The sequence below is a fragment of the Tinamus guttatus genome, unplaced genomic scaffold, assembly GCF_059628265.1.
Source record: "Tinamus guttatus ecotype Peru unplaced genomic scaffold, ASM5962826v1 Tinamus_guttatus_pri_ptg000649l, whole genome shotgun sequence".
NCBI classification, from domain to species: Eukaryota; Metazoa; Chordata; class Aves; order Tinamiformes; family Tinamidae; genus Tinamus; species Tinamus guttatus.
Genome location: NW_028289183.1, coordinates 3,779,390 through 3,792,672, shown reverse-complemented (window position 1 = coordinate 3,792,672; position 13,283 = coordinate 3,779,390). Strand labels below are relative to the sequence as shown.

The following is a 13,283-nucleotide window of genomic DNA, read 5'->3' as shown; positions in this document are numbered from 1 at the left end:
AATTTTACATTATTTCCTTTTAAAACACGTTATTACTAGAAATGTGTCTCTCCAGCCAAGCCAGGCTTCTACCAGGAAATACTTCTTTCCTAGTTATACCATGAAACTCAATGGCTTAAAGAATTTGGGCCTTACATAGGGAGGGAATTCAGAAATATACAGGGTCATGTTTGAAGTGACTTATAAAGGGTGTACGTTTGGGAGCCTGGACAATCCAACTTCCACCCAGCCAATGGAAAAAAAAAAAAATGTGCCAAGTCCCCTTCTTTATAGACTTGCTGCTTATTTACACCAACAGTTTCTTAAAGCTAAAGAGGCAGGAATTTCTCATGCATTTTCCTTCAAAGCTGCTAGAAACAAGAGGATCCCAGCCAGGCCTGGGCCCTACTGGAGTTTCTGGTATCCCAAGGGCTGCTTCAGCTGTTCAGATTTGAGCCTCCAGAACCTTGTTTATAACAGCAATGACAATTTAGTAGCAAAGCTACATTTTAACATGTCCATCCAGGCTCTGGAAGTTATTCTGAAACCACCACACAGGACTCACCCTTCCCTCTGAACTTGACCTGCAAACACACGATCACCTCCCGCAGCTCCCCTACCTGACGAATCCTTCCACCCAGGTCTGAAAGTAAAGTCTTCTTCCAAAACTCAGTGAAGCCTTCATTTGGAAAGCTGATCTTCACAAATTCATCCCAGGCCTAAGGCAAGAACAAACAAGCCCAAAACACTAATGCTGAAACTGAGGAGCAAATGAAGGAAATAAAAAGAACACTCCCACACTGAGGAGAGACCCCGCATCTGTTGCGCCCAAGGCAGAAAGGCTGTGGCCCCTCCAGACATTTCCATCCAGGAGAAAAATCACTGTTCTATATATAAAGAACACTGCAAGAACCACAGCAGACAAGCCCAAACACCTCCAAATATTCCTGCTCCTAAAGGAGACATTGGAGGAACCTTGTTGCTGGAAATGGCCCCAAGGAAAGCAGGCAGCAGGAGACTTGGGCAAGCTGTAAGGAGCCCTCTGTGCTCTGCCTGCTCTAGGAACACGAGGTGAGCAAGGTGACAGCTACAACCGAGCACCAACACCGGGCAGCTCCTCTCAGGTGAGCCCAGAGAAAGGAGAACAAGGTGAACTGGGAAGTACCTACCAACTACAGCCCTTCACTTCTCTCCCTAACAGCATCTAAGACAGCTTCTGAGTCAGTGCCCTGTATTATCTGTCCCCATCCCATTCTACACTGAGCCACATATTTTTATTCCGATTGTTAAAAGACAACAAACCTTAAGTTCCCAGGAAAAAGAAAAGATCACAGATTCATGAAGCTTTTTCAGTAAGTTTTCTCTTAAAACACTTCTGAACCAAGTTCGAGTGTATTCGAGAGCTTCATGGAATATTTTTATCACTGGAACTTCCTGGGTGGTTTCATCTCTTGGAACCTGCGATGCAGAAGAGAAAAATAAGAACAGTTGCAAGCAGGAGAGCAATTTGCAATTGTTTTAAAAAAATATTTCTGAAACAGAAGACTGAAATGTATCAGAGATTCCAAGGCACAAACCAGCCCAACAACAGAGCCTATTTGAATAAATATGACTATTTGAATAAAGGAGAGACTGGGAAAAGTCCAAGGCTTAAAAGTAGTTTGTGCTTAAAAGCCCTCTCATTCCAGGAAGTAAAAATGATATATATGTTTAAGGTTTTTGTTTGTTCTTCCTTTTTATTAAAAAGGCATAAAACCCATGGTTACGCATCTGAGCTTGATTAAGTAAGAAGAATCCAAATCATTAATTCTTTTCGCAACTGTTTGCAAGCACTGCAATTTTGATTAGAATACCAAGTTTTCCAGAGGAAGAACACACATGATCTAAAGAGGTGTGTATAGCACTTTTGTAATGCTTCTGGACACCCCATTCAGATCAATTCCTGAATGGTTACTCCATACTCACGGCTGTGAGCTGAAGCCCAGCGGTCTTGGAAATCATCTTGGCAGAAGAGGCTGGAATCTCGAACCACACTCCCTGCCTTGCACACTTGCAGACACTCTTATGCAGCTTGAGACACAAAGCCAAGCAGGACTGCCAGTAGTGACTGTCCCGAGCCCTAAAGGACAGGAATAAAGAGGGAGAATCTCCTATCACTTGGCTCTGGAATGAAAATATTTACTTGCTCAAAAAAGAAAACAAAACCAACCCTTGAAGAACAAACTCAACCCTGCGTGGCAGCTAATCACCTAGAAAAAAAACCTGAAACTTGGTAACCAACAGAGGAATAGAGCCAGACAAGTGCATTTCAGTTACCTGGCCTGTTCTTCCAAGACGCACAGCAGATTCTCTAAAAGTTTTCCCACTACCTAAGAAGTAAAAAGATAAGAGCATTAGACCATGGAACTAATTTTACAGACTGGTGTCTCTGAGGAAATTGCTCTCAGAGAAGGATGCTAAGACAGAAGAAATTCGGGATTCTTTCACATTTCTCAGTGTTTTTATACACAGGCTACAAAATTGCAGAAATGCATTAGTGGGTGCCACATGCCACAGTCAGTGCATATATGGACAATTAGGGATCCAAGAGCCAAACTTCACACAGTCTGGATTGTGTTTGTTTGTTTTTAATTTGTTATTGTTCTTACTTGCAATGCCCAGCTCCTGTTGTTCTCACACAGATAAAAAAAAAAGTTTTCCCAACATGCAGGAAAACATTTTAAATTCAGAGCACTTCACATCGCACCCACACGCCTAGCACTGTGCAAACAAGTTTCAGGCAGCAGCCTGAGAAGTTTAGGACCAAAATATTTACTACCCTTGACTAAGAGAAAACCCAGATAAGCAGATCTTTCCCTTAACAAAGGGAATAATCTGTTTTTGTTGAAAGTGACCCCTCATCTCCTCCTGGGAACCTTGTACTTCAGAGGGTTTTTTTGATTTTTTTTTTTAAACACTTTTAGCTAAATTTTAAGTTCTTTGCGCTCTGTTACCAACCAGACTCAGCCTTTATCTCTCACTTGTGTAAAGCCATTGGAAAACGCACCTCAGCCCTACTCCATGAAAAGGGAATGTTCTCTAATCTGTAAGAAACACCCTGGAGAGAATCTAACAAATCTCTGGAAAACTCAGTTGTAAATTCAGCCAGACTCTCCAGGGGCAGCACAGAGATCCAGGACTTGACCAGAGTGCTGTCGAATTCCATCAAGTATTTCTTTTCCTTCATTAGCTGCAGCAGGTCCCCCCTGGATGGAAAACAAAACAAAGTCTTCAAGTTTTCAAGGTACAAGAGGCTAAAATTGGCTCAGCCCCCCAAGAACACTGACCACAGGCTGCCTTCATCTACATCAAAGACAGGTAAAAGACCCCAAGATCTGGTACTCATAGCATCAGTGTCAAACTACTGAGCAGAAGAGCAGGAGCATTAGCTGAAAACAAATTCTAAGTCTTGTTCAGATTCTGCACAAACACCTTTAACTCGCACTAACTTAACCAACACCACAGCTTTTTTTTTTTTTCCCTCCTTTTTTTCCTCTCCATAGTTTGGAGAGTTTGCTGGGCAGCTTTCCTGGACACCATAAGCTTTGAGATACCACTATGAGCTGTGTCCATGTATTCCCAACATCCACAATCAACATCCTACATTTCTTGTTTCTTAAAACAAGGAAAAAATATTAAGAGTTGAAGTAAGGCCACCTAGTAATTCTGGAAAGCCCACAGACGTTCTGGACAACTCACATGCGATCTCTCTGCCTCACGTCAGCAAATGGAAGTCCTTCCAGGCCTGCCCAGGTGTCTTCTGCCATCTGAGAGTGTTCGTGGTGTGGACGAACAGAAAGGAAATGCAGAAGAGGGAGAACCCAAACCCAGTGCTTTACTTGGGCATCTATGCATTTCTGGCACAAGTTTGTCAGGTGATGTGTCAAACTGAGGGGAAGAAAAAGAAAAGAAAAAAGGGTAGAACAATGTCTTTGCATCAGATGAAAGAAAGTCTTTGCCAAAAAAGCACTATATTTCATTATGCATCTTCGTGTAGCTTTTTACAACTATAGTTTATTCCATCTTCCTTGAATAGCATATAGGACTGAAGCTTAAAACTCAAAGCTGTAATCCTACTTGAATCTCAGTGCATAAACCCTATGAATACCGACTGTATCAAGTAGCAGTGCCAATAATTTAAACTCCAGTTTCCAATATTAGTTCTCCCCAGCTCAGCTGGAGGTTTTGTGAAATAGATGCACAGAGCTATCAATGCAGTCAGACATCCTGGTGACAGCTCTAGCCACCCCTCTGGCTGGGCTGAAGCAAGACTCAAAGGCACCCAAAATGGGGTGTAAAAACTGGAGCCATGAAAGGGAAGCAATTAGGAGTGCCAGGTAAGCAGACAGTGAGTGACTATCTATCTACTGCAGCCAAACCAGTCCTGTTGGTCACTGCCACATAGGGGAGGTGACAGGATGGGTCTGCTCTGCAGCGAGTCGGGTTATAAAGACCCTCAAGCTGCCAGCTGGCATCAGTGCAGGGATGGCCGTGTTCTGCAATACAAGCAGCAGGGCAGAATCCCCACTCACAGTCCCTAAGTCAGTAACAACATCCAGAAAGAAAAGCAGATTCAGAAGGACACAGTGACACAGACAACACCCTCTTGGCCCAGCTCTGCTGTTTACAAGTGCAGCAGAACTGGCAAACCCTTCTTCTTCAAATGCAAGATCCTAACTGCCCTGCACACTTTGACTGCTATTGTAATTTACTCCTTCTAGACCCACTTGCTAAAAGGAGGCATTAAGAAGGGTTTTCACAGGTCAGAACTATCATATACATACCTTGTAATCCCTTTAAAGGCATTCTGGGCATGCTGAATTTCATCCTGAACATGTTTTTGTAACCTGTCCTCCAAACACAAGAGGCTACACAGGTCAATCAGACTGTTTGCAGAGGGTGACAGGCCAAGTTCTTCAACTACCGTCAGAATGACCAGCCCCAGAACTAGTTTACTCTTTATTGGCATGTCCTTCTGTAAGTCACTTGCACCTTCTGGCCCAGAGAAAGGAAGAGCTATTTTCTCCATATATTTTAGCAGCAAATCATTTACCTAAGACAGAAGAGGAAAGAAACGCTCACACACCAAAGCATTAGTCCCCCTGCAAGTCATTTTCTTTTTGGCTTGAGCCAGGCTCTGCTGAGCTTGGGTAGCCAGGACACATGGTCAGTCCCACGTACCCAGGAGGAATGAGGCCACCGAAATAGCTATAAGCTCCCAGTAGTGTGATGCTCCCAACGAGGATGGGGTATTTCCACCATGTGGCAGTTATGCTAGGTAAGAAATTCAGGACTCCAGAAGCCCTTTTCACCCCAGTCATAACAACTAGGCCAGGAGGCAGCTTTGGAGTCAAAGTGCAAAGGCAGCAGCGTGACCGACAGAGCCACGGGCAGCAGAACTAAAGGGCTACACATAGAAAACTAAGATCTAGGCAAAACTTTCCCCAAAAAACACCATGTTGTAGCTCTGCTCCAGACCAAAACTGCAACTGGTTAAAAAGGTTTCACTGATAGCTCTCGAGGTAGGAACTGGAAGTCACCATGAAAGGATCTACGTTTACTGTGTCACACAAGAAGCTTTTGACTGCAGCACCAAATCGGGTAAACAAGGTCAGTAGCAAAATTAAAGATCTATAGTTAGTAACCTATCTTCTAGCCCCTAAGATCAGATAAAAGAAAACAGATTACCTCACTTTTTCCAAAGTTTAACTCTTTCCAGGGCACTTTTCTGCCATCATGTACTTCTGGCTCACTTGTAACGACATAAAATTGTCTCAGCTGGGAGAGGAAGTTTCCCAGGTTGACAGGACTCCAGGTTTCTAGAACGCTGAAGATATTTTCTAGCATAATATTTGCTGCTATTTGCTTCCCTGCCACCACCTTTTTGTTTACATCACGGACAAAATTATAGACAGTTGCCATCATGGAAGGTGCAACACACACAATATCATCATACTGATGCCATTCTGTAATAAGCAGAGACCAGAACACAGAAGAAAGTCATTTGAGAAACAAACACCCATCTACACCTGCTGTTGCTCTTTTAGCTGCCTACAGACCCAATAAGTTTCCAACCTCTGTCAATGGATCGCAACAAGGCTAGTCCATATGAAGTCAGAATCCATCCCTAAAAGACCTTCGATTGTGCAAAATTGCTCCCAAGACCAATGTGCAACTTGCGGAAGAAAGTGGGAAAAGCTTACCTCCAGCATGGATCAAATTGCTTCTTATACATAAGCAGCGATTCACCACATTACTAATTTCAGCCTTCTTGTAAATAAATTCATATTTTGGATCACTAGACTTGATCCAGTATTTGTAAGGAATACATTTATCCTTATTCTCTTTTTTAAGAGTTACACAGCCTTCAATGAGGTATCCATGCTCTTCTAGATACCTAGATAGCACAAAACACAGCAAAGGAGGACAGAGCATAAGGCAGATGCCAGCTGATCTACATACATGTTCTCCACTTGTGTCCCCCATTTTTTAACAGGAACAATGTTCTTTTATTTTTTCCCCCCCACAATGACTACCTGCAATACCTACCACCACTATGAAAACACCTTGCTGCAATATACAATATGCTGCATATGCAATATGGTGTTTTGTAAATGAAGTACCCTGCTGCACCCAATTCTCCAGGGCCAACACCATCCCCAACACATTACTCAGGATGGTACTTACTTTGTGCAGGTCATCTCACAAATGTTCTCCTTCCAGTCCTCATAGCCAGAAATGCCTCCAGCTCTGACAAACACTTTGTGAACATCTGGCTTTAACTTGAAATCCTTGGACAGTATCGCATGGAAATACACTGTAACATCATCTCTTTGGTTCCCAGAACTGCACCAGGAAGAACTGAAATGAATGTTTAAAACAATTTGTGCAATATAAAAGATAAATTGCATTTCTGAACCACTGGCTTAGTGGAAGCATGAGCTGTGACAGGATTTCACCCTAAAGCCAACACTACCCAGCACGCCTCGTGCAAACCCCTCTAAGGGGTTCATAAAGGAAGCACAAAATGTGCTGAGCACACCCGTGTAACCTGCAACGGTTGTGCTCTACCCCTCTTCCAGCTCACACCCACACAGCAAAACAAGTTATACCAACCAAAACAGCTCTTTGCACCCCAACACAAAAATCACATGTTTGAAGCCGTCCTGGTCACAGGTAAGAATAAGATTTTTTTAAAAAACTCATCAGATACTCAAAAGGACTCAGGTGCCAAGTGTACCACATTCATCAATATGTGCATTATGCTGCAACCAGCTCTCCTTTACATGGGCAGCTTAAGTCCAGCTCTTATTTCCACAGACCCGAGACACATGAAGGCATTTTATTAATAATTCAATTCCTCATCTCAGCCTGGAGTCTGCCTTGCTCCCTGTAAGTGGGAAATGCTGGGAAGCAGCAAGGATGATCTCACCTTTGTTCCATCTTGTCCACGGGTTTCTGGTTCTTCTGTTTCTTTGTGTCCTTGGGACTGCTGGCAACAGCTGAAGCAGTTTCCTTTCTAGCAACCCCTGGCCCTTTGGACTGATTTATGTTTTTCTTGGTTGCTTCACACACTTCCTCTTTTGGGTTGCTTGCCTTCTCCTTTGCACTTTCCTTCTGTAACAGGAGCATAAACAGTATGAAGCCAAGGCAGAAGGCCTTGGAAGTGCAACAGGAAGAGAACTGTTCATCATCTCCTCAGACAATAAGAGAGAGCCAGGACACAGAGCACACCAGCTAATCCCATACTTTTGTCCTCTTGAAACACCAATCCCTCATCAAGACAAATGCAGCAAGAGGAAACTGCTTGCTAAGGAGAAGAGTGAATAGACGGCAACAGGAATCCAACACACACACAACTGGAGGAAGGCAGGTCAATACCCCAGGGATTCCTAGAGGGTGCAGCAATAACCAAGAGCAATTTACAGCTCAACAGGAGCAGCGATTCCTACATAGCACAAAGATCTCCTGGTTCCAGGCAATACATATCTCAGTGCAGAACACTGCTGGAAGAGCTCTCTGTAGAGCAGACAAGTTCACAGCTCCTGGCAGTAACCGAGCAGCCATTCAGACCTGGAGAACTAACACATTGGAGAACCAAGAGCCACAAGAGACACTTTCCATCTGCTTTCTCTCCATATGCCCAATCTCACAAGAACATAAACTTAATTCTTTCCCCGCCCCCCCTCTCTCTCTGTAGTCAATAAAAGTTAAGGAAGGGAAACACATTCCAGCATGACCAAATACTCAGAGTCTTCACATGTACGTTTACCTTGGAATTCAAAGAGCTCTTTTGCTGACTGCTCTCCTGGTTACCCTTTCTGGCCTGTGAGCTTTTGACCACAGATGGAGCTTTTGCATCTTGACTTGCATGTGCAGCACCAGATGTTGCAGGGCTGGTTTCAGGTGCTCCTCTACCAGGGGAGGATCCAGAGGAGATGCTTGCTCTGTCTCCCTTTGAGGCCAGGTTGTCTTTGCTGCCCAAGGGCTGGGAATCCGGTCTGGTTCCTGGAAGCTGGCCAGCATCAGACACAGCCCTGCTCCCTTCCATGTTACTCCTGGCTGTTTTTCCATGCTTTGCGGCACTGTCACCACCCACCTTCTCCTCTGAGGCTGCAGAGCTTGTAGATGGGATGTCCACGCTACCAGTGCTGCTTTGCTTTAATGGGGTCTCCACCTCTACTTTGCAGTGACCATCTTCTGCAATTACTTTCAGACTTTGAGCTTCATTTTCCACATGACCCAGGATTCTATCATTTTCACATGCACCTTCACTGGCACCACCAGGTAGATCACCATCAGGTTTGGCTACTTCACTGCTTTGCGGAACCACGTGTGTATCGATGACTTCGGGTGCCTGAACCAGTGCTATGCTTTGAGGAGGCAAAGAGTTCTGCTCCCCAGAGTCAGGAGGATTCGTCTTTGCTTTATTCCTCTTTCTCTTCTATGAAAGAGAAGAAACAACACAACAAAATATCAGTTTACTCATAGTCAGAGAGAAGTGCTTTTCTACCTCTCTCACTGCAGTAGTACAACCATCATCTTGTTATGGGGAGTTAAGAGAGAATAAGCACAGAGAGAGGAGACAAGACCAGCTACTATCTAATCGCAAAAACCCATGAAAACTGGAACCAAATGATAACGTCACACTGCACTTCAGAGAGAAAGTGAAAACTGTCAGTTTTATCTCAGTTCTGAGCACAAGTCCCTGGCCTGAAAGTTGGTCTGCAGGCAGCAACTATACCAAGAGAAACCGAAATGCTGAGGGGACTAGGCCACATGTGGCACCTCGGGCAAGTTCTGCTATCTTGTCATTAACTAGGCTGGAGACCTGATGTGTCTTAAGAACAACCGGGTGGGAGTTAACTCAACTGCTCAATGGCTCCCCATGCAGCTGCACAGCACAGATGAAGGAAGAGGGGACAGCAAGAAAAAGTGACACTGCTGAAGGCTGTACTGACACATGCCAGCTTGGACATGTTCTGAAAATGATAAGGATTGTCAGCGCTGATGGAGGAAGAATCACGAACCATAGTCCAAAGAACTGAACCCCAGCAGCCATGAAAAATCAATGCAGTAAATTCTGAATTGCAGCCCTGCAGATTCCACATAAGTGAGATTTGCTGAGCTGGTTCAAATAACAATGATGCTTCTTTCAACTCTTGGGAATCTCAAAAAAAATCTAACATTTTCTTACAAAGTTGTTTTAAGTCATAAATTAACAGAAAATGGCTGCTCAGAAAACAAGAAAAAAAGAAAAAAAGAAAAAAAAATTAAATTCTCTAATTAAAGTTGCCAAAAGGAGATTAGGTCAAATGTAAGCAATCATCGAGAATTAGGTATTTTTAATATCTATGGCTTTCTCACAGGTAATGCAGAACGGGATATTTCTGGGCAGCTCTGAGCATGACGCAAGAAGATACCAGCCTAAATCAACCCAGGCACTAAAGGTGTCTCCTAAGCCTAAAGGCTTCCATCAGTGCAACAAAAGTGCTGCTAGAGACAGCGCTCAGCAGCCCACACACACACACACACAAAACACTTACACTGCAAAAAGGTATCCGGAGCTTGCCTAGAAACAGTGTCAGATTTGGGCAAAAGGGATTAGTGATGACATGACCCTGTCTCATGGCATTAGGGGAGATGGCGCTGCTCCTGTCCCCAGGCCAGCCCCTCACCTTGCGCTGCGCCTTCCGCGAGGAGCCTTCTGGTGGCCCCGCGCTCAGCTGCAGGGACGTGCCTTCCTCCTCCTCCTCCTCCTCGCTGGCAGGAGGCGACCGGCCCGCAGGGCCCTCATGAGCAGCCTCCGCGGGGTCGCCCGGGGCTCTCCCGCTCTCCGGCGGCGACGTTCCCGGCGCGGTGGCTCCGCTCAGCCTTGCTCCGGGCTCCGCTCCTGCGCCCGGGAGCGGAGCTGCCTTCGCGCCTCCTCCTGCAGGGAGGCAAGGTTTGTTGTCAGCACGGAGAACAGTGTTCAGCAAGCGGGGCCTCCTGCTCGCTAAACGCACCAGCTCAACACACAAGAGCTGCTTTGATTCCTCTTCAATAGTCACCGCTAGCAAAAACACCATCTCCAAGCCCAGCTGGGCCTCTTTCCTTCCCTTTCCTTCTCCCAGGCCCCTGCACGCAGTAGCAGAATAATTAAGATAAGAAACCACTGTGTTAAGGTGCCAATTATCTTAATCCTGCTTAAAACCCTCTGTGCAAAGGCAGCTCAGATCTGAAGCAAGCCTCAGAGCACATCTCCACCTGCTACAGGTCTGTCTCTCAGGCTCTTGGCCACTGCCCCTGCCCTGTGTTTGAGAGCAGAAGCACTTAACCTCTTTGAAGAGATCAGCTAACACCTGAGGGCACCGATTTCTTTCAGGTGTTCTTGGAAGAGACAAAAGTTCAGGCAGCAAGTTGTAAACCTGATGGCACTAAGAGGGCAGAAAATCCTGGATCAGCGGGAACTGAACCAGCCTTTGCAGTGCAGTATTCCATGGAAACGCACCAGTTCATTGGCAAAACAGGACCCAGCTCAGCACTGGCACATGGAGCACACACATGGGACGTCTCCGTGACCACAACCCTTCTCCCTACCCCCTCCAGGGACTGGAAAGCGGGGAAAGCTTCAGGCAAGCTAAGCAAGGACCAGGGCTGGAGCAGGAACCAGCCACTGCCCTCAGGCTTCGGCATCACCCTCCTACCTGGCTCCGGGGGCCCCGCGCTGGCTCCGGGGGGCTGCGGGGCCCCGCAGTTGCTGCAGAATCGGGGAGAGGCGTCTTTGGAGACGAAGTGGCACTTGGGGCACTTCATGTTTCCCAGGGGCCACGGTCACACCAAGCTGCTCCAAGCCATGCAGGGAAGAGAAAGGGAGGGAGGAAACAGAGAAGCACAAGCAATTAGCACCGTGTAATGAGCCTCCCTGTAACGAGCCTCCCCCACCTCACCTGCCTCCCAGTTTGGGGATCAAACTGGGAAGAGAGACAGGGATGTGGCCTTGGCCTCAAGGGAGCAACTCAAAAAACCCCTCTATCTATATACATTCCTTAGAAACGACGCCAGTTCTATATGCACACACACTATAGATACACAGACACATCAGTGCATTTGTGAAAATATACCTATATATAAAAACAGAAAGTGCATAATGTAAAACAAGTGCAATACTGCATAACATGCCATGTATGTATAATGCATATATGTGTATAATATACAGTGCATACATAATATAAATGCATAGCCCCACACATATATATTTTTTACAGGTTCCACTCTGCGGGGAGACCCTGGGGACCAAACGCCCTCGGGAGCGGGACTGTCGGCTCGGGCCCCGCGTTACCTCAGGTCCGCAAAGCGCCACGCACGGGGCGGAAGCCACCGCAAGGGCCGCGTTGACCGGGACAGGGACCATGCCCGGCCCCGGGCCGCTCCGCACGGGCCTCCCCGCGCGAGGGGCCCGACCTGGGAGCCGCGCCCGGAGCACCGGGACGGGACCCCGCGGCGCCGCCATAACGGGAGCCCGCCGCGGGGGAGGAGGGCGGGACACCACTAATCCCGCCCCTGGGGGGCGGAGATCGTATGTAAATGAAGGCGAGTGGGCGTGCTTATGCAAAGCAAAGCGGCGGTTGGGCCAATGAGGCGGAGGAATGCAAATGAGGCGTGTTTTGTGCGCGGCTGCCTACAACTCCCAGCGGACACCGCGGTACCGTTGGGGGGGGGGGCGGGGCAGCCCCGGCCCGTCCGAGGGGCCGCGACCCCCCGGGGGGGAGGGGGGATCATGGGGCACCGCCGGGGGGGAGAACGGGGGGGATTACCCGGTTCAGCCCCGGCTGCTCGGAGGGGTGCGCTGGAGGGGAGGGCGAGGGGAGGGAGGGCATGATGCACCGGGAGAGGGATCATGGGGTACCGGGACAGGGGGTGTCATGGGGCACCGGGACAGGGGGTGTCACGGGATACAGGGCGGAGAGGGGGTGTCATGAGCACCAGGAGACGGGGGGGGTGTCGTGGAGCACCGGGAAGGGACTGTCATGGGGCACCTGAGGGGGGGAGGGCTGTCATGGGACAAAGAGGCGGGAGGGGGTGTCATGGGGCACCGGGAGCGGGGGTGTCATGGGACAAAGAGGCGGGAGGGGGTGTCATGGGACACCGGGAGAGGGGGGTGTCATGGGACACCGCGAGAGGGGGGTGTCATGGGACACCGGGGCAGGAGGGGGTCTCATGGAGCACCAGGAGACAGGGGCGTGTCATGGGACACCGGGATACGGGGGGGGGGGGTGTCATGGAGCACCGAGAAGGGGCAGTCATGGGACAAAGAGGCGGGAGAGTGTCAAGGGACACCGGGAGAGGAGTATCATGGGACACCGGGAGACGGGGGGGTGTCATGGGCCCCGGGAAGAGTCGCGCTGCAGCGGGACGGGGGCAGTTGGGCTGCGGCCGGGCCCTGCTGCATCCCCGCACCCTGCCCCGCGTGGCTCGGGACCCCCCCGCAGCCCTGCCCGCCCTCCCGGAGCCCCCCGCACTCACCGACGGGACAGGACGAGACGGGGAGCGGCGCGGGGCTCCGCGGAGCCGCTCCGGCCGCGCTGCCGCCTCGACCAGTTTCGCTTTCAGACGGAGCGGCGGAGTTTCGCTTTCCGCTTGTCAGGGGCGGTCGGCCCGACCCACCCCGGCCTGGCCCGGCCCGCCCCGACGGAGACCCCCCCCGCGGGGGCCGTCTCCGTCCCCGCGCGGCCCGGCGGGGCGCCCCGGAGCCCCCGGGCGAGCGGCGGCCACCGCGGGCCTCG

General features: G+C 48.7%; 1 protein-coding gene across 1 annotated transcript in view; it reads right to left on the bottom strand.

Annotated features, from left to right (window-relative positions):
- RNF213 (ring finger protein 213) overlaps positions 1–11,313 on the bottom strand; it is a 47,883-nt gene extending 36,570 nt beyond the window's left edge. Inside the window, 14 exon segments of the mRNA XM_088535872.1 lie at positions 600–698; positions 1,282–1,437; positions 1,945–2,098; positions 2,296–2,348; positions 3,026–3,224; positions 3,718–3,906; positions 4,803–5,071; positions 5,707–5,984; positions 6,222–6,415; positions 6,706–6,864; positions 7,451–7,635; positions 8,291–8,962; positions 10,197–10,447; positions 11,205–11,313. Coding sequence (XP_088391998.1) covers positions 600–698; positions 1,282–1,437; positions 1,945–2,098; positions 2,296–2,348; positions 3,026–3,224; positions 3,718–3,906; positions 4,803–5,071; positions 5,707–5,984; positions 6,222–6,415; positions 6,706–6,864; positions 7,451–7,635; positions 8,291–8,962; positions 10,197–10,447; positions 11,205–11,313 — 2,967 coding nt within the window.
- Between the last annotated feature and the right edge of the window lie 1,970 nt (positions 11,314–13,283).